Below are 20,271 nucleotides of genomic sequence, written 5' to 3' on the forward strand. Positions count from 1 at the left end.
GCCACGATCGCAAATGACGGGAGAGATGGGGGAGAGAGAGGGTCGAAGGCGCAGAATCGTAGATTCCAGGAATCTGATGTGGAATGATGTGGGAATGGAGTCGGGAGTCCCACAGATGAAAGGTGCCAAGGTGGAAGGAAGAAGGAAAAGAAGCAAAGAGAAGAGAAGCAAAAGAGCCGAGAAGTGAGATCCCACGATAGAAAATGGAAAACAGAAAAAAGAAAAATCAATGGAATAAAAACCAAAATATCGAATATGGAGATGAGCCGAAGTGACGTGTGCGGTCGTCAAGGGTTCTGGACCAAAGTATCCACGGTAGACTCTGAAGTGGAGTGGAAATGGAGGACAGTTGAATGTAGGGAGAGAGGAGGGGAAAGAGAGAGAGAAACAATGGAAATGACAAGAGGATGGAGTATGAGTACCCTAATGTAAACAAGAGAATCAGGGGATGGGGACACTTGAAGTGGAAAGGAAGGGAAAGTGGGATTGGGATTTGGCTGAACACGGCCATTTTGAGGCCCAATTGGGAGTGATCGATCTATCGAGTGCAGTAGGTACAGTATAGTGTATGAGTATACTATACTGTGTGCAGTATAGTACATGGATATTATGATTATGATTATGATTATGATTATGATTATGATTATAATAATAATCATATATCTATGGTATACATAGATCATATCTGTATACTCGTGGTAGTCGTAGACTGTAGTACTAGTATACTGATGACCCTAGTATACCGGCATCTGTATAGCCTAATGCGGATGGCGATCATGGCATGTCCCTGTCTGTTTGCTAACGGTATACAGGGGTATAATTAGAATAATAATTATTACTCTTACTATTATTATTACCATTACCATTCACCATTACTATTACTATTACGGAGTACTATTACTATTATTACTATTATCTGACCTGTCGAGTCCCGAAGACTGTGAAAACGGCTTGGGCCTGGGCTTGGGCTTGCAGTAGAGCCGTGGGTCTCTTTGTTTCGAGCAAACAACATCTTTAGCGCTGCTTCTCTCTGCTCTGCTCTGCTCTGCTCTTCACGGTTCCTACTTTACTCTCGCTCTCCCTTTGCATACCCATAAACCATGGAATTTCCGCAACCATGACTTCCCTACGGCGACACTCGCGTGGTGCCGACAATATTGAACTCTCCAATTCCACTGCCAACCTCTTTATGGGTGCGGGGGCCCGGAAGAACTGGATGCTTGCTCAGTCTTCAACTTCAACTTCACCTTCACCTTCTCTCCCGACAGCCTCAGGGCACGCGATGCGTCCCACACTGCCCACAACTTCTGCTATCCCTCGGCCTGATTCTAATTCTCATCCTAACTCTAATTCCGCTCCGGATGCCAACAAACATGCTCATCCTCAACAGCCCGCTCTTGATCCTGCAAGCGCGTTGATGTCGCCCGTTACTCCGGGCGCAAATCTGCCCGCTCCCTTGCAGGATGCCACACATCACCAACCTCAACCACTACCCCAATCAGATATTCCACCACCCAGCCTCCCCTCACCCGTCCTAAGCGCGAGCTCTCACGCCAGCCCCGATATCCCTCACCCGCCGGCTACAGGAACAACCCTGTCCGACAACGACCAGAATGAGCACGCGAGCGAGAACGAGAACGAGAATGAAAATGAAAATGAGACCTCCAGGCCACACCAACAACTCGACATTACACCTCTCGCCCAACCCTCTCCCATAGCGACATCCACCCCGACAAATACAAATGTGCAATCCAATGCACAGTTTCCTCCTGCGCCTCGACAGGAGCCGATGGTTGCAAGTCACCACCAACCTCAAAATACCGCCCGCGATCTTACCCAAAGCCATGTAATGTGGCTGGGATGGCAGCCTGGGTTGAATACTCTTCTGGAAATCGGTCAAAAATCAACAGCGGCAGTGAATGCAAGGGCAATGCTGCTGCAAAAGGCCTTCCAATACCGGGATCACTTCTACCTCGTGTTGCACCAGGTACACTGCCGATGGGCTGTCTCTGGATATCAAGATTTCCCAGAATTTCAATCACCAGCCATTCGACAAGGATTTAGGAAACTGAACGAGCTTCTGACGGATAACGCACTAATACCCCATGATGTCATGTCCAGATTTGTCGCCTTTCCGCGAAAATATGAGGATCTAAAGGACGCAGATTGGTATCGCATGGACTTTGGATTGTTAAACAACCTACTCCCACGCCTCCCAAGTCACTTTGTACACCTTGTGGACCGAATTAATAGAGGTTACTATCATGCTCGCCGTTATCCACCGCTCATAGTTGAGATGAGGGCGGATTTGCAACTTACATCACCAGTCCTATTGAGCGTGATCTTTACATCGACATGTCGACATATCTATCCGGACGAGTATCTTCCACTTCTGCAGGGGCTGTTTGAAAAAGATCTTGCGACGAATCATGCCGATTCCGAGAAATTCAGACATGTCTTGATCCAAAATTTTCAACGCATTCCTATGAAGCCGTTTGACTCAGCGCCACAATTCCAACCTGCGCCACGAGCCCGGCCACCAAGAACCTCAACGTCTCCGTTTCCCGTTTTACCCAGTCAAATGAACCTTTCCACGACACCTCAAAATTCAACAGCCGCCAGTGTGCCTCAGAATCATCAGCCGCCAACTGTCCTATCTAGGAGGCCCTCGTATGCGTCGCCAACCACTATAGGGAGTCCCCAAATGTGGCAGGCACCCTCAGGACAGATGCAACAACCGACGCAGATGCAAAAGCCAGAGTCCATGCACTACTCTAACGGACAGTCCCGGTCTGGTCCCATGCAGCAGCTTGTAAATATGCCAACACAAGCCCAATCTGTCTCACCTCTGCCACAAAATCCCCATTCCCTTCAGCTGCATAATGGGCAAATTAGGCAGAACCATCAGTCCCAAATGGGCCAGGGTCCCCAGGCGCACCATGCAATTCAGGCCCAGCGAGTTGCCTCCGTCCCGAATTTGTCCTACCCGCAACATGGTGTCCCACACGCGCCTTTTCTCACGTCTCAGCCACAAGCACACTCTACTGCACCACATCAGCCTCATATGCAGTTCAACTCCAATAATCCGCAGCAGATGAGCTCGATGGGTCGCCCTCAGCTACAATCGCCTATCCAACCGTACCATGGTAGCCACGGCTCGCCACAAATCCCCCATTCCCAACAAGTTCGACAGCAGAGAGTAGCATCTGTACCGACAGTTAACACGCCCACGGTGCCTTTCGTCCCACCTCCTTCATCCCGGCAGCCATCCACTTCTTTACTTCCACCTTTGGGATATAGAGTGCCGCAGTTGGTGCAGCCGAACCCGATGCGGTTAAGCCTACATCAGGTGGATCTTCGTGACCCGATCAAGAAACTGGTCCATTGGGACTCCAGCGTGATGGTTGAGAAAGAATTGTTCTTTTATATGAATGGCTTTGCCATCCCACCAAAGTTCATGGACTTGGAAGAAACGTCCTGCAACTGGAGCTTCCAAGTGTCAGCAACGGATCTGCTGAGAGCCACACGCCTTGTAAATGGCAAATCAGGGAAACGACCGACCGCTTGGTATCAAGAAGGTAGCCTATCTCTTCGCTTACGATCGATTGCACTGGGGAACCTTGAGAAAGACAAAGTTTATGACACATGGCCCACTGCAAATACCGCTTGGCCTAGTGTGTTTTACATCCATGTCAACGGTACGGAGCTCTTTGTCCGCCGCAAGACCCACAATGGCAAGGACCTTCCATTGGATATTACTCAACATCTCAAAGAAGGCGAGAATACCCTCTCGCTTCACTTTCTTTTGGAGCCTGGCGAATCCAAGAAATACCGCTATGTGTTCGGAATTGAGCGTATGGAAACCCACGGGTTCGACAAAGTGCGACAACAAGCGTGCTCCTCACCTGCCAGAGGTACCCTCCAGAAAATCCAAAAACGCCTATGTCCAATAGCAGGCGACGACGACGAGTTAGCTGTTGTGTCTGATAGACTGACTGTCAGTCTGATTGACCCATTCATGGCCCAAATCTACAACATCCCCGCTCGTTCCGTGCACTGCGACCATTTGGAATGTTTCGACATCGACACATTCATAAACACACGGAAATCAGAGTCAGGGCCCGCGCCAATGAATGACAATTGGCAGTGTCCGATATGTAAAGCAGATGCTCGCCCAATGCACCTGATCATTGACGAATATTTTGTCGATGTTCGCGAGAAGCTCATCTCTAGTAACAAACTAGAGGGCACCATAGCGATCGATGTTCGAGCTGATGGATCTTGGACTACAAAGGTCGTCAGCGACGAGCATTCCGACAGGCATGCCTCCGACACAGCGTCAGCTAAACGTAAAGCCACTAGTCCCCTGGACCGGGAAGCTTCGCGCGCCAAGCAGGAACTCTCACCCCCAATCGGGAATACGGAGCACACAGTCATTGAAATAGACTAATGATGTGTTTAATGACAATTGTATGGTGCCGGCTTTTTCTAGCGCTTTCATCCTGCCTCTGCTAGACAGAAATGCCCTGGATACCCACATCGTCGTCTTATCCTTCTTTCTTGTTTTGATTTTTTTTTTTGCTTCGAGCTATAGATACCCCAGCTTTTACCTATTCATTTTGGAATTTTTGTTTTCTTCTCTTCTCTTCTCTTCTCTTCTCTTCTCTTCTCTTCTCTTCTCTTCTCTTCACTTCCCTTTCCTTACAAGCTTTAAATCCACCAAAGTCAAGATGGCCGCAGGCGTTTTATTTTGTTATCGTGCCGTTGTTAGTCCCGGGAGGATTTACACACATTTTACCACCTGGAAAAGGAAAAGCAAGAGCAATTCTATTCGTTGTACAGTCTATTACCCAGCAATCTGTCTACGGACGGACCTTTCTGTTTGAGCTGTTGATCAGATCAAAAATGATATTTTATCAAATTCCTTCTTATTTTCTCCACGGTCTACACATGTGCTTTCCATAATTTGAAGGGGAAAACCGCTTCGCGTTATAATATTATTATGGGCAAAGTTCTCTCTCGGTAGAAGAATGCTTTATTAAGCTTGTTTGTTGGCCATTCGGATCTGGCTCCTCTTAGTCTATACGGGGCTGAGAGAACACTGTTTACACTGGTGCCAAGGTAACCAGAGGAGTAAAAAAAGATCATGCTCATTCAGCGGAGAGGTAATTCCACTTCGACATTAGATTATACAAAGATTTCACATATAGATATTTAGATGGCTTCTATTCGAGGCATCATTTCCTTACACGCCGAACATGGCTGACAAGGTTTTCAATGACACCCTCGAAGGCCTCTTTTTCACTGACAAGACCATCTCGCCGCTTAAGCCAATACTCCAAAACCGCGCTGGCGCGCAGGGTCACATTCTCCAGCTCCTTGACGTGGGAATTCAGTTCCTCATCAGTAAAGCCGCCGAGGGCAGCGTCGGTAGTCGCACACAGTCGGTGGACGGAGGAGAGTTCGATTTCTGGGGGCGGTGCCGCGCCGCGGCGGGCAGCCTTTTGACGCGAAGGGGCCTGCCCTGTCGTGGCTGTATTTTCGGCACCGTTTTGTGAGTCTTCGCCTTCTTTGCGGTTTTGGCTGCGGGCTCGGCCGTTGGGGGTTGTGGCGCCTGACCCGTCGAGGTCAATGGAGGGGAGGACGAGCTTCTTTTGTTTGGAGGCGGGGAGGATCTCATCTAGGTCGACGGGGACGCCGAGTGATACGAGGAAGAGTCGTCGAATGCGGGATTTGACCCAGTTCTGTGGTTGGAGGGGTGGTGGGGCGACGAGTTGGGACCATAGTGAGAGAGAACGCTCTGTGCTGAAGATTGCGGCAGAGTCGGGAATAGGTTCAACGGGAGGGAGAGAGCTGAGGTCTTGTGACGCGGGGAATAGGTTATCAAGGGTGCCTTCGAGGGCACTGAGAAGTTCGCTTGTGGACGTGTATGCGTCGAAGTCGATAAGTGGAGGCTGTCAGAGTGAAAGTGTTAGCTGTTTGCAGCACGGAAATCATTGTCGGGGGTGTTCAACTCACGGCAGAGGGAAGGGAGTAAGGTTGCTGAGATGTAGTGCTGTCTGCTGCAGGGGCATCATCAATGGTAGCCTCTTGGAAGCCATCGTCGAAATCTCCAAAGTCATCGTCGACCATGTCATTCTGCTCTTCGACGAAGTCATCGAAGTCATCTGCACCACCTTCTCCTTCATTCACTTCTCCGAAATCATCTTCTTCTATATCTTGTGGAGCTTGTTCGTGCTCAGTAAAGGGGATTTCTGGGGTGATTGTGGTGTCGGTCACCGTTTCTATGACATCAGGCGTGGCGTCGCTCGGAGACCTTCGGTGGTGGGCTCGCAGCTGTGGTGAGGTATCTTCGTCCATGGGCAAGGAATCGACTCGCGAGATATGTGTTTCCGGGATTGGTTGGCTTGGGGGGGCTAACATCAGGGGATGCATCTTCCGAAGATGGTGGCGGTTGGACACTTTCGGGGTCGGAGGTGGACTTCACGAAATCTGGCACCGCATCCGCTTGACGCTTTTCAAATGCTTCTGTTCCTGGGATTTCGCCATAGCTGGGCGACTCTGGGTCGACCTTCTCGACCATTGTTCGCGGGATTGGCGAATCACCTGAGGTTGTCGGCCGGTCGTTCAACCCCACCGGCGAGGGATCCCGACTTGGTGAGCCCTCTCGGATAACTTCGACCTGATCTGGAACTGCATCTTGGTCTCTTATGTTGTATGCTTCCGTACCGGGCACCTCGCCATGCTGGGGATTGCTGTCGACTCGTTCCACTCGAGTGCGTGGGACAGGGGAAGTGCGAACAGAATGTGGGCTTGATGATTGTTGTTCGTGACCTTCACTCGCATCTGAAAAATGTTCTTCGTCGCTATCTGAGACTAGATAGTTGTAGATGATCCAATTAGTACTTCAAGTGGGACATTGACCCGGGGTATTGGAAGCAAACATACTGGTATCCTCAGCTCCAGGGTCGTCCCTCTCTGTAGTCTTGCTGGGGAGTTCAAGGTGTGTGGGGGGATCTGGCGACACCTCCGACATGGTTGCAGGTGAACTCAAGTCGGGGGACATGGAGAGATAGAGAGGGAGGGAGGGAGGGGGGAAAAGAGAAAGAGGAAAGGAAACGGGAAGAAATGACGATGTAGATGTAGTGTGTAGCGTGGTTGTCGACATGTCTTCCCTGCAATCGACCGAGTCCAGAACGTTTGTGGCCTCAGGCAGAAATGATACCGTTGATGCCTGAAATTACTGGCGATCACGAGCGCGTGAAACCCAAACTCACTCGCCCGATTTATTATTGCTTAACTCTTTCTACCCCAAGCTTCCCCCTCACTCTCCGCTGGGTTGAATCTTTCATTGTTTTGAAGAGACTGTCTCTCTTATTTCACCTACCGCGATCCATCTCGCAGGATTACCTATCCCCTGATCCGTCGCCAATCGACTCTCCGTCTACTTTTTTCCCACCCACCAAGCTTGCCAATTCCCTTGATCGCGAGATCGCTTCGCCATGTCCTTTTCCTTCGGCGCCCCAGCATCTAGCGGAGCCCCAAGTGGTGGTCTCTTTGGCACATCCGGCAATGCATTCGGATCCAACCAGAATAGTTCGACTCCCAGCTCTGGCGGTGGTCTTTTCGGAAATGTAGGAGCTTCGTCCGCCAGCGGAGGTGCCGCCGCTTCACCCTTCGGCGCAACCCCAACTGCTGGTGGCTCTGCCGCTGCTAAGCCCTCGATTTTTGGATCCGACAACGCTGCGTCTAAGCCCGCAGGTTCACAGACCTTGTTTGGTGGTGGTGGTGGTACTGCTAATGCTGCTCCATCCAGTGGTGGCAGTACAGGCTTCAGTTTCGGAAACCTGGGAACCAACAACAGCAACAGCACACCTAGCGGTACCTCACCTCTGTTCGGCAATGCTCAGACCCCAAACAAGACAACGGAATCGACAACATCTGGACAGCCAGCCACCAGTGGACTGTTTGGAGGCGCCAGCAAGCCGGCCGCGGGTGGCAGCTTGTTCGGAGCCAATGCGTCCGCCACCCCTGCTCCAGCTGGCAATTCACTGTTTGGTAACACTTCCACCACTCCTGCTGGTCCTCCTCCAGCATCTAAACCTAGTATGTTCGGTGGAATGAATGCAGCTTCGTCAAATGCGCCTGCGTCTTCCGGTCTCTCGACCACCCCAGCAGCCACACAGTCGCAACCATCCGGTGGCTTATTTGCGGCCAACACTGGCGCCGCCGCCAACAAGCCTGTGTTTGGAGGTGCACCCTCTGCTCCAACTGGCGGAGGTCTGTTCGGAAATACCCCCAAGCCCGCCGAGTCTACAACCCCATCTACGACCGCCGCCCCAGCCTCTAGCGGCGCACCCTCCATGTTCAAGATGCCTTCTGCTGGCGGCGACGCGGCTTCTAAGCCCGCATTCCCCTCTCTCGGAGGCGCTTCCACTACTCCGACATCCACCGCAGCTGCTCCTCTGGGTGCTTTGGGAGCACCCGCTGCCTCATCCTCTACTCCTCAGAAGTCCTTCTTTCCTACCCCTGGAGGCACCACATCCTCAGAAAGTCAATCGTCTACGCCAGCGGCAGCTCCGGCCGGAGGCTCGCTCTTCGCGGGGCTGGGTGGAGCCAAGACCACCTCGGCTGCTGCTCCCTCCACGACCGCGACCAGTGCTGCGCCTGCCTCAACATCTGCCTCTCAGCCAGCTGCACCAGGCTTGTTCGGCAAACCAGCTACATCCACAGCCTCAACTCAACCTGCTACTGGTGCTGCAGCTACGTCGACCGCGGCTCCAGCTACTGGCGCCGCGCCAAGCTCCGGCACAAACCCTGCCCTTGGTCAGTCGACCACTGGTCCGGCGCCTCCGGCTCAGTCGCGTCTAAAGAATAAGACTATGGATGAGATCATTACTCGTTGGGCTACAGATCTGAACCAGCACCAGAAAAAGTTCCGTGACAACGCTGAGAAGGTCGCAGAATGGGATCGGATGCTGGTTGAGAATGGAACCAAGGTTCAAAAATTGTACGGTAGCACTGTCGATGCAGAGCGAGCTACACAAGAGGTGGAACGCCAGCTGGCATCTGTTGAAGGTCAGCAGGATGAGCTGAGCTCGTGGCTGGATCGCTATGAACGGGAAGTCGACGAGATGGTTTCCAAGCAGGTGGGCTCTGGTGACGCCTTGCAGGGGCCAGACCAGGAGCGTGAGAGAACGTAAGTGACCAACAATCTCCCATTGAGGTTGATTCGCATGACTAACCTGATCTATAGTTACAAGCTTGCCGAGAAACTCTCGGAGCGTTTGGATGAGATGGGCAAGGATCTGACCAGCATGATCGAGGAGGTCAATGGCGCTTCATCGAGCCTGAGCAAGACCAACCGAGCAGATGAACCGGTAAGTTTTCGTTCAAATTTGTTGTTTTCTGGATGCAAGAGACGAATACTAATATTCTTTTTCTTCTCAAAGATTTCCCAGATTGTCCGCATCCTCAACTCGCACTTGTCTCAACTGCAAGTTATTGACCAGGGCACCTCCGAGCTGCAATCCAAGGTGTCTGCTGCCCAGAAGGCCGGACAATCCATTTCCTCTCGACTTGGATATGGCTACAATAGCCCTGGAATGGGTGGAGGAAATGCCGCCACTGACTTCTATCGCTCTTACATGGGCAGACGTTAGAATATGATTCGTGCTGGATGTGTAATGATTCGAATTTTGCGGGAACAGTGCAATGGGATACCATGGGGAAAACATGAATGCCCGTTAGCGCCTCTTGCGGGTGTTGTTATGCGTTTATCTTGTTCATCTTTAGCCAAATCCCTAGGACAAGAAGCATCTAGAGGTCGGCTCGATTGTTTTGTGTATATCATCGGTCTGGGCTTGGACGGTTTGCCTCTGGTTTACGAGGCAGAATGGCGTAATTCAATAACATGTGTTTGCTTGATCTCTTAGCCCGTGCCATTGCTTTATGCTTTGGCAGGAAGGAACTAAATGTAGAGCAACTCTACTGTATCAGGCTCCCCCCCCCCCCCACAAAAGATCATCGACAGCGTAGCTCATAATATTGTCTATTTTTTATTGGGTTCATGGTATCATGTCGCTTATGTGGTTCCCACGCGGGGGGAGTCAACGGATCTCGTTGTACCGTCAAAGTGACTAAGGTCTTTCAAGTTTCTACCTTGGAACCTTGGTAACATAGATTGATGGATCTTTGTCAATTTTTCGGTTGTTCAAAGTCCAAGGTCGAAGTCTGAAAGGACCAATGCCACTTGTTGGACCGATCGATATAAAACAAATTTGGGCGCTAGAGTCCTCGAAGATTCTGGTCCAGCTAAATCGATTTTTTTCTTGGAATTTCATTATTACTGGTCATTGAGTCATATGCAATATGCAACTTGAAAGATGCATTCAAGAGCCCCTCAAAGCAATTGCGCCTACCAGTGACATCTCAAGTTGGCGCTTGGCATTGGAGTTCTGGGTGCCGCTGGTCTTGTCGCCTGGTGATGGTAGAGCGCCAAGCTTGAACATTTTCTTGATCCTAGTGACATCTGAAATCTCGGATAATGTTTGGTCATCAAAGGTGACGGGAGTTCCTTGAACTGAAGCTTCCAGATGCGCGGCAACGGAGTCACGAGTTATCTCCGGAGATACAGAGACTTTAACGGCCAGTAAGTCCTTAGTGGAGTCGGCAACACCAAACTTCCGAAATGAATCGGCAATCTATGGAAATGAGTCAATTGCTTTCAAAAAATGGAAATTTCATGGTAGAACAAACATTGTTCGCCGGATTCAAGGAGAACACAATTTCCGAGTGCACATTGTGGGACTTGAGTCGATCATTTTTGTAGTCATTGATAGCTCTAAAGATAGCTGCGGTGGCATGTGCTCTCGAGAAGACCTAGTATTCTGAATGAGCGGTCCGTTTCTCATCATATTACAATTTATGAAGCTTCTTAGCGCACCATGCTTGCATCAATAAAGGCATATTCGAATTCCTTGTTGCCAGAAAGCAACTGCTGTCTCAGGAGGGCGGCATTCTGGACGTCACGATACAGTGCCACGTACACCGAGAGTGATTCGGGCAGATGAGGTATATCAAGGGTTTCCAGATACGACGCCATATTCAAAAAGAGCGTTTGCGACGATCCAGCATGACGTATCTGTATCCTCTTCAAAACTGGCGGCGCTGATATCCCACCTGATCACGTGCCTCATCAGTTCTGGAAGATTCGGACTTAAGAGGTGCCGGCATCCGCGGTGAGTAATCCGCATCGCATTACTGATGCACTCGGTCGGTCCCATATAAACCGCTCCCCTCTCTCCACCCTCAACGACATCATCGTCATCATGGCATTCTTCCTTCGGCGCCCGTTCGCCGTATCATCGGCACTTCACCAAGTTCCGAAGCTCTCAAATACCGCTCGTTTCATCCACAACTCTCCCTTCAAGCCCGCCCAGGCAACTAAGCCTTTCGGAGCTCAGTCCTCGATCTTCACCAAGTCTCGTCAAACCTTCCAAAATGCCTTCCGCCGGACATATATGCAGCCTACCTACAACGCCCAGTCTGGAAACCTCTCTCAAAAGCTGATCTATGGTGCCGCCATCGTTGGAGGTACCGTCCTGGCAACCAACTTCATCTTCAACCGTGAGACCCGCGAGGATGGCGGCATGCCCGCTTACGAGCGAAGCTTCCTGAATGAGACTTTCATGCACACTGGTCTTGGTATCGGTATTATTGGTATTGCTGCCCGCGCACTGCACATGAGCGGCTGGTCCTATCGTCTCATGGCCATGAACCCGTGGCTCGTGATGGGTGTCGGACTGGTCGGCAGCATTGGCTCGATGTACGGAACTTTCTACACCTCCCCGGATAAGTAAGTATCAATATTTTCCCTGTTTGCAAGCTTCGAGATCGTGTTACTAACTGCCGCATCAGCTACGTTGTTAAATACGGCTGCTGGACTCTGTTCAACCTGACCCAGGCTGCTCTCCTGTCCCCGTTGATGTTCATGCACCCCGCCATTCTCGCTCGCGCTGGTCTCTACACTGTCGGCATGATGGGCTCGATCGCCTTCGTCGGTGCCACCGCCAAGCAAGAGAAGTACCTGTACCTCGGTGGACCTCTCCTCGCTGGTGTCGTTCTTGTCGCTCTCTCCGGTCTTGCCCCCATGGTTCTCCCCGCCACCGCCGCTCGCACTCTGATGTGGTCTGAGCGTGTCTGGCTGTACGGTGGTCTTGCCGTCTTCGGCGGTTTCACCCTCTATGATGTTCAGAAGATCCTGCACCACGCCCGTCTAGCCGAGCGTGGCTACATGAAGCGCGACGTCGTCAACGAGAGTGTCAGCCTCGAGCTTGACTTCATCAACATCTTTGTCCGCATGGTGCAGATTCTTGCCTTGCGGAACAACAACCGCAAATAAGCTTTCGATATGAGGCGTTAGCTGCAACAGCGCCCTTCGGTTTCTTTCCTTTTCCCCCTTACATAACCCCTGTACTTTAACGATTTCTTACTACTTTTACCCTACTTTTTTTTTCTTGAAAAGGGTACATAAACATCTAGTTTTAACAACCATTTGGGGAATGCACATCTCCGCTCTTTCACATTTGCTCAAAGTAGACCGTTCAACGACCATCTAATCAGCTTCTTTGGACATTTTCATTCGTCAAAGTAAAATCTAACTCTCGGAATGTTTCCTTTTAGCTCGAGAGCCTACTCGGAAACCATTGGTCCGGCCCAATTCTTGTACCGAATCGCTCAATCTTTAACACCAGTTCGGTTCCTGTACTGTTCTGCAAGAACAATTAATCGCCATTGATATCTCGTATTCCCGGCGCCTATTCTTCTTTCCTGCTCGTGTGTTTCCATATTTTCTTCTTTCCTTGTTCTTGTCCCTGTTTTCCAAGGGCACAATCGATTCACTTTTGTAAATTTTGGCAAATGTGTCTCCAGTCGAAGCCAGCAACATCAAGAAGACTCTTATTAATCACCATCCTGTACCAAGTCTTCGGTGTAATCTTGCGATATGTGAGGAGGACGAGAGCAATTGTTTTCCAGCCATGATGACAATCCTTCGGGACGCGTAAGTAAAGAATACAATTCTCGCTGCCGTGGTCAAGGATAGCTTTGCAGAGCGGGCTGTCGATGATATGGTAGATAAAGTCGTGACTTTGTTGGCAGTGTCTGATTTTCTTAGCCAACTCAGCTTTGATGGCTGGTTCTGGTCTGAAGGATAGGAGAAGTGAATTGTCATTCAATCCTTCCAGGTTGAGGAAGCTGCTGTTGGACTGGTTGAGGAAAATTGCTTCTTTGTGTCGTGTCTCTCGCCCGGCTTCTTGGTTGCGAAGCTTTTCCAGGAGACGGAAGTTGCCCTTGAAAATGTCAAAGGTCGCCTCTAGCTCATAGTCATTGCCGTGAAGTCGATGTACCTCGCCCGATTCTTCATCGTGCGAGACTAGTTCGACTGATTGGAGGTTGGGATCCATTGGTTTAGACAGTCGAGGTGAAATATGAGAGTGGATGGATCATGGATGTGGAGACGTGTCTGGGAGGAGGGTGACCTGGGAGAAGAGTGAATCTTGAAGTGTTGAAGTTTCCCTAGGTTGCAATGTGGCTGACCTCGCGCAGACAACTCGACCTTTCTTTCCATCTAGGGTCGTCTTGCACCTGCCACCCAGGCACATGCGATGAGAAAGCTCAAGGTCAACACAGATTCGGAATGGTAAATTGTGATTCTAGTATTATTAAGTTAATGAAATTGTACCTTCAAGTTGTCAGTAAGCTACTTTTGGCTTATCATTCGCCCCGTAGGTCATACAAATTTCATACTCTATTTGATACTTAAGAGTTCATTTTTCGAATATTCTCCATTCATCTAATCCTTCAGCTAGTATACCTAAGTAATATGTGCAAATCTCTTGAGTATGGTTAACTCATGTACAATTCTAGTCTAGTAAACCATAGAAAGTACCAACCAATAGCTCGTGAATTAACAATTTTCTAGTTCTGATATTAACCACTAGCAGCTCACCGCGCTAACCGAAACGGGCAGAGTGAGAGCCCAGAGCTTTTCCCCATTCCGCGCCGCGTTCGAACTTCAATGTCAGACCGCAGCCCTTCCGCCCTCCATTGAACCACATATCTCAATTCATTCTCAGATCGCATCAAACCTCCGAACCTTGTCACCACATCTCCACAATGTCGAATGAAATGGAAGTTGATCCTCCCGTCGCCCACGACGATGCCCCCGCACAGTCTGAAGGCTTCGAGCCACAAACCCAATCAGGCGCAGTCGCCGTGCGCAGTATCGAGGGATGGATTGTGATCGTGTCGAACATTCACGAGGAAGCTTCCGAGGAGGATATCACCGATCTCTTTGCAGAGCACGGCGAGATCAAGAACTTCAGTTTGAACCTGGATCGACGAACAGGTTATGTCAAGGTAGGTCGCAAACTGCGATCTTTTGCGCCCATACGTTACAGCAGGCGCTTCCGATTGCTCTCTTGCAACTTTTTGCGCTGCTGATATTTAAAGAAGGGTGTTTGCTAACACGATCCGTGCTAGGGATACGCCTTGATTGAATACGCAACCCTCCCCGAAGCCGGCGAGGCTATTAAGGCCCTCAACGGCGCCAAGCTGCTCGATCAGACCCTTTCAGTTGACTACGCTTTCGTCCGTCCGCCGCCAGCTAGCAAGAACAAGGGAGGACAGAAGGGAGGCCGTGGTGCTGGTGGTGCTGGTGGTGCTGGTGGTGCTGGTGGTGCTGGTGGTCGGGGTCGAAGCCGCAGCCGCAGCCCTGGCCGCAGTCGTAGCCCGGATGCCGACCGGAGCTAAATTTCTGGACTGATACGACCGATAAAATGTTCACAGGGATGCATATTATAACCCCCTTTTTTGCTTGATACCTGGGTACTTTGTTTTCATCCTCTGCGCCGCAGCGCTTTTTCCCTCGACCTCTTCATCTCATGCCCAACGACACTCTGCTGGACGACGCAATGGGAGTACCCTTCCTTTAAGCCGGCTCCTGCTTCCTCTATGGCTGCTCCTATTCTCTTGAGAACTTACGGAGTAAAGCCTGGGGGGATATGCGGGCCGGCATCCTGATACATTGTTCCTCTGGTAGGATTCCACGTTACATACATAATCTATCACGCCCAGATGCTGATCTAGCTTCAGAATAAAAGAACGTCAATGAAATTTGGAACGTGGTTTTCGAAGACCACTTGGCATGGAAATGTCTTTTAGCATAATGAAATTTGAAGGTTGCCTTGCCTCATTATGGGCCCCCAAGCCGTGTCCAAAATATCGGGGGTTTCGGGCCACTATATCGTAGATATCTGTAAACGTACCTTTACCACTGCATTTGACACTTTAATATTCTTGCATATGAGAAATTCTAGAGCCTACCTATTGTCAATTGATTGGCCTGGGGGTTTACGACGAAGACAGGAGTTTCGAGATGAATTGCTGGAGCCATGGTTCCGAATTGAGAGACAGGGATACTGTAATGTATGGATGCTTGTGTATTAATGAGCATAGTATCATTGAAAACGTAGTCTCGCATTCCATCTGCATGATCCCATGCTGGTGATTGTTCCATTCTTTCCATTCTATGTACAATGTCTATGCTAGTTAGTTAGTAAACCTTCTCCCCACACCAAATAGCATTGACCTGATCTAATCCCTTCGAGTCTACATCACACGACATCAGATGTGGCGCACGATATGTCTCCGAGTGGCTACCTGCGGTACGCCAGGGCTCTTACCACACTGATCTCGTGCCCTGAAGCTTGAAATGGACCAACCAGTGAAAGTGGCTGAACAGGACTTACTTCTCCAAGGGCGAGTGGGCCAATGACTAAGCTGCGGACCCCAACTCTGGGAAGGCTCCCCCGCATTCGAGGCTGAGCAACCACCCAGACCCTTTCATTCTTGCCATTGATTGCATTTGAGTGGGAAGCAGTTGGTGTGCTTCTATTCTTATGAAGGAGACTGGTGCTCTGCTATCCGGATAGTTGATCCTCGGGAAGGATGGCTTCTCGTTCCTTATTCCAGTCCCCTTCTGGGTCCTCCTACTCTCTATATACGATCCTGTGGATATTCTTCCTTTCTCTTTCAGCCGTGGCCAATGCGCTGGCGTATCCGCCCCAGAAGCCGCTCGCAGAGACACGGCCAGTCGACGAGAACCTATTGAACTCCCTCGATGATCTCTCAGATGATGCCAGTCCCAGGGACAGCAATGCGACTCCCGTCGAGACGCTGCAAGACCTTCTCAGCGCGCTACGTGGTATGCAAGACCACTACTTCGTGATGTGGATGGGAACTTGGCCGAGCAGCATTGACTGGACCGCTGCGGTGTTGGGAACCCACGTTGTCGCCACTTTGTCGTCTTATACCTCCTCCAAGCTCGATCTTGTCGACCCCACAGAGTCGCACCAATCAGTCGCGCTTGCAGTCGAGAACACTGTCAATCAATTCTTCACCCAAATGAATACCTTTTATTTTGGAGAGAATGCTTTCAGTCTGAGAAACCAGGCTTACGACGATATGCTTTGGGTCGTACTAGACTGGCTGGAAAATGTCAAGTTCCAGGACCTGCACACGGATCTTCACTTTCCTCGTCCGACCCAACTTCAGAGGATTCATGGTATGGGACTCAGTTTCGGCAACCAGCTGCACATCGAGCACGAATCTTCTACGAGCTGGCCTCGGCCGGGTGGGACAAGACTCTTTGCGGTGGGGGGATGATTTGGAACCCGGTTTTGATCCCCTATAAAAACGCCATTACGAACGAGCTTTATATATCGGCAAGCATTGCCATGTACCTATACTTCCCAGGGGACCCCATTGACTCTCCGTTCATTACCAACGCGCAAGCCAATGGAACCTATCCACACAACCCTGCCCACCTCAAGGCAGCAGTCGATGCTTATGCGTGGCTCAAGAACTCCAACATGACTGGTGCCGGTGGGCTATATGCAGACGGGTACCACATCAGCGGCTGGCGAAGTGCCTCTGACCCAGGAACGGGAAAGTGTGACGAGCTCAACAAAATGGTATATACCTACAACCAAGGAGTCGTTCTCAGCGGGCTGAGAGGACTCTGGATCGGAACAGGTGACCAGAGCTACCTTCGCGACGGCCATGAGCTTATCCACAAGGTTCTCCGTGCTACAGGTTGGCCGCAAACATCTTCAAAGAAATGGGCTGGTCTTGGACGTGGCGGTGTGCTGGAAGAAGCGTGCGACTCATATTCCAGCTGCTCCCAAAACGGACAGACCTTCAAGGGCATTTTCTTCCACCACCTGGCTGAGTTCTGTCGGCCACTCCGCCCACAAGAAGAGCGCTTCCTAGTGGCTGAGAAACGCCAGCCAATTGCGGACGAGAGCTGGGAGAATGTCTACACCCGTCATCTCAAACGTTGCCGTACCTATGGGCCCTGGATCGAACACAATGCTCGCGCTGCACTGATCACTCGCGATGACGATGGGAAATTTGGTACTTGGTGGGGAATTGAATTCCAGCAGCCACCCTCCGTTGCCTCTGCGGAGACTGTAAATAGTAGTACTTTGCCGGCTGGGGCTGTGGACTACCGCAATGTCGAGTTTGAGACTGATGCCTCTACATTTGACGGCGTGCCACGGGACTTCAATGATCGTGGACGGGGTCGCACAGTTGAGACACAGTCTGGTGGAATTGCAGTGCTGAGGGCTCTGTATCAGTGGCAGACCTCTGATTTCCTTTCATGAACCGCAACGGTATCATTCTCGGGCAGGTGTTTGGGAATCGGGAATTATTTTTATCATTATCATCATTGGTTTTTGGAGTTAGGCTGTAAAATTCATTACCGTCCTTCGGATATTATCTTTCTACAATTGACTACCTACATAGGTATATATACTCTGGTCCCTTGCCGAGGTAAAGCCTGATTGATGGGGGTGGGGGGCTAGGATGTATTCTACTACATCATGTGTTAGCCTTAATCCATCATTTTCGATCGAAAGACGTCAATCTCGACAGAAATGCATGAGATCGGGAAACGTTGAAATCATACTAGGCATTCAATATCTGGTCTCTAATGTCGGGGATGATGATAGAGGGCTTTATTTCCTACAGAACTTGAAGGACACGACCAGAGTCCACAAGCTAGTTATAGCTACGTACGAGTAGTCTTGACAGTTATTCTGGAGCCGATTAGCAGTCTACTTGTAGACGTCGGTGTTTATGTAGATGTCCCTGATGGTACCTACCTAGGTACCTTACCATGGAACCCTGACCATCAACAAACCATACCTGAATATCATACAAAATCGACCAATGCTTGAACAATTGACCCTCCCCTTTCCCATCCGCCCGTGCACGGGACAAGACCTCGGCTATAACCCACCTAGTCCGCGATAGTTCTCCAGATCGTCTTGCGGAGCCAATCGCTCCACAAAGAGAGACAACCAGCGCGAAACAAGAAATGAATGGATCTGAAAACCGGATTGCAAGATCGATAGATCGACACAGGTGGATCGATACTGATCCGCAGGTGTTCGGGGTTATCCAAGAGAAGTTGGTATGACGCCGAGCGAGGAGCCTCTTGATCAGGACTGGGAGATGATGACTGCAGCCCCGTTGTACTTGAGTTGGGTGCTTCTACATGCATAATCTGTTAGTTGTCACACTGACTAGCTAACTGGTCGGCCAAGTGAGATCAAGGGATACAGTAGACTCCAGGAACTGTCAGATTGGCGTGCTTTCCTTTTTTGGAGACTGCTACTAATACTAGTAGGTGGGCGAGGAGGGATAGGATGCCTGGGGCTAGCATGGGATGCAGGGTGTACTCCGTACAGTACTGCTACTCGTATACTCGTAGGCAATCTATCAAGGTTTGGGTTGGCTGTGTATGTACATAAGTGCATACTATTCATGCTTTTTATGTGTATCAAGCACCCTTTGGTAATTTTGTGTCTTATCCTAAGCAGGCTCCCACAGCTCTTTGACAATACGGCTGAAAAAAAAACAAGCAAAATAACCAGGCAAGTTCCACGACAACATGATCACGGCCTCTGGTGCTGGGCAGCATGTCTAGGTGCTTTGGATGGTGGGGGGACCTGCAGCTGTGACCGCTGTGACCTCCCACCTTGGAAGAGACTAAGAGACTAAGATGCTTTTGACAAGCACGACATGCTCCACTTCCAAGCTGTGCGGCCTAAGAAAAACTCCGGCAACTCGAACCGATTCTTGTATATTATTCCGTACAAGACACATAGTCTCGGACATGGTGCTGTGGTTGTGGCGAGGATACTCCGAGATAGAAGTTTCTGTTCTCTAGCACCCGCCCTAAGGGACGTCCCACCAAGGCCAAAGCTGAGAGGAAACTTTACTATCGATACCCTCCAAATCTGAGCCCTATGATTGGTTCTATAATCTGGAAATATCCCGCGGCAGTGAGCAAGAAAAAAAGCGACTAATCGAACACAGCGGACGAAACCCACTCACACTAACCCAAAGCTCGCGCGCCATCCGCAGCTTAGCGTTGGAAACTTCCTGTTAGCTTGCCCCCTCTCTGCCCCTCCTTGTAAGATGAAACATGTTCGTACGGGGGAAAGGCCTATGAATGGGACGGTGGAGGGGTTAGGTAAATCAGTGTAAAAGGCGTGTAGATCAGCGTCCCCTCATTGAGTTATTGAGGGCACTATCTCAAGAAAAGAAGAATTAATTAAATGAAGGAAAAAAAGAAGGAAAAAAGAACATCCCGAGGGTCCGCCTCTGCCGAATTACGTGGCGTGTCCCAATAGAATAACGGCCGCGAGGCAATCGCCTCATTGTGTCTCACTTGCCCGGATCTCACCACCTCGAGGCTCTCCTCCATTCTACGGCGGAGATGCACACTTCTGTATACTATCCGGTGGCTATATTTCGTGAGCTAAACGTACAGCTCGCGTCGGTGGACCGGTGCAGTCACACGGCCAAGGTCTGAGCGTCCCATCTGACTCTGCGGGGATCCAGGAACGAATACCACTGGTTCTACGCCTTCTGCGCAGTGGAGGGTCGAGGACTGTACATGCGGCGGTGGTGTACCTGCCATACTGCGCGATGGCTCCAAGTCGAAGCAAGGTCTTCACCGGTGGAGGTTGGGAATTATCCGATCGGTCACATTGGGAACCCACCAGCTCGGCCCAGCACTACTAGTCGCAGATTACATCCAGAGATGGGCTGAAGACTCGAAGGGGTCGGGTTTCAGCACCATCTCAGTTGCCGTCATTCAGGGATGCTCCATGCACTGTGCTGGCGTTTCAACGT

At 50.4% G+C, this 20,271-nt stretch overlaps 8 protein-coding genes across 8 annotated transcripts; 5 read left to right on the forward strand and 3 right to left on the reverse strand.

The window, feature by feature from the left end:
• Positions 1-1,117: 1,117 nt before the first annotated feature.
• N7509_009265 (MIZ zinc finger domain protein) lies at positions 1,118-4,450 on the forward strand (the record flags this gene model as incomplete). The annotated part of the gene is made up of 1 exon (XM_056633902.1): positions 1,118-4,450. One exon carries the CDS (start codon positions 1,118-1,120, stop codon positions 4,448-4,450), a length of 3,333 nt encoding a protein of 1,110 aa, XP_056484522.1.
• A 787-nt stretch (positions 4,451-5,237) lies between these two features.
• On the reverse strand, positions 5,238-7,036 carry N7509_009266 (DUF5102 domain-containing protein; the record flags this gene model as incomplete). Its single annotated transcript, XM_056633903.1, has 4 exons — positions 5,238-5,954; positions 6,019-6,336; positions 6,422-6,876; positions 6,949-7,036. 4 exons carry the CDS (start codon positions 7,034-7,036, stop codon positions 5,238-5,240), a joined length of 1,578 nt encoding a protein of 525 aa, XP_056484523.1.
• A 466-nt stretch (positions 7,037-7,502) lies between these two features.
• Positions 7,503-9,662, forward strand: N7509_009267 (putative nucleoporin Nsp1; the record flags this gene model as incomplete). Its single annotated transcript, XM_056633904.1, has 3 exons — positions 7,503-9,199; positions 9,257-9,380; positions 9,453-9,662. The coding sequence occupies 3 exons, from the start codon at positions 7,503-7,505 to the stop codon at positions 9,660-9,662; spliced, it is 2,031 nt and encodes a 676-aa protein (XP_056484524.1).
• Positions 9,663-10,391: 729 nt separating this feature from the next.
• Positions 10,392-11,104, reverse strand: N7509_009268 (EKC/KEOPS complex subunit CGI121/TPRKB; the record flags this gene model as incomplete). Its single annotated transcript, XM_056633905.1, has 3 exons — positions 10,392-10,703; positions 10,759-10,881; positions 10,946-11,104. The coding sequence occupies 3 exons, from the start codon at positions 11,102-11,104 to the stop codon at positions 10,392-10,394; spliced, it is 594 nt and encodes a 197-aa protein (XP_056484525.1).
• A 226-nt stretch (positions 11,105-11,330) lies between these two features.
• N7509_009269 (Bax Inhibitor family protein) lies at positions 11,331-12,403 on the forward strand (the record flags this gene model as incomplete). The annotated part of the gene is made up of 2 exons (XM_056633906.1): positions 11,331-11,857; positions 11,920-12,403. The coding sequence occupies 2 exons, from the start codon at positions 11,331-11,333 to the stop codon at positions 12,401-12,403; spliced, it is 1,011 nt and encodes a 336-aa protein (XP_056484526.1).
• Positions 12,404-12,899: 496 nt separating this feature from the next.
• On the reverse strand, positions 12,900-13,466 carry N7509_009270 (uncharacterized protein; the record flags this gene model as incomplete). The annotated part of the gene is made up of 1 exon (XM_056633907.1): positions 12,900-13,466. The coding sequence occupies one exon, from the start codon at positions 13,464-13,466 to the stop codon at positions 12,900-12,902; it is 567 nt and encodes a 188-aa protein (XP_056484527.1).
• A 712-nt stretch (positions 13,467-14,178) lies between these two features.
• Positions 14,179-14,814, forward strand: N7509_009271 (RBM8 family RNA-binding protein; the record flags this gene model as incomplete). Its single annotated transcript, XM_056633908.1, has 2 exons — positions 14,179-14,421; positions 14,545-14,814. The coding sequence occupies 2 exons, from the start codon at positions 14,179-14,181 to the stop codon at positions 14,812-14,814; spliced, it is 513 nt and encodes a 170-aa protein (XP_056484528.1).
• A 1,197-nt stretch (positions 14,815-16,011) lies between these two features.
• N7509_009272 (putative glycosyl hydrolase) lies at positions 16,012-17,729 on the forward strand (the record flags this gene model as incomplete). The annotated part of the gene is made up of 2 exons (XM_056633909.1): positions 16,012-16,600; positions 16,654-17,729. 2 exons carry the CDS (start codon positions 16,012-16,014, stop codon positions 17,727-17,729), a joined length of 1,665 nt encoding a protein of 554 aa, XP_056484529.1.
• Positions 17,730-20,271: the final 2,542 nt, after the last annotated feature.

This window comes from Penicillium cosmopolitanum (genome assembly GCF_028827165.1).
Source record: "Penicillium cosmopolitanum strain IBT 29677 chromosome Unknown utg000009l:1.0-9042332.0:1.0-9050551.0, whole genome shotgun sequence".
NCBI classification, from domain to species: Eukaryota; Fungi; Ascomycota; class Eurotiomycetes; order Eurotiales; family Aspergillaceae; genus Penicillium; species Penicillium cosmopolitanum.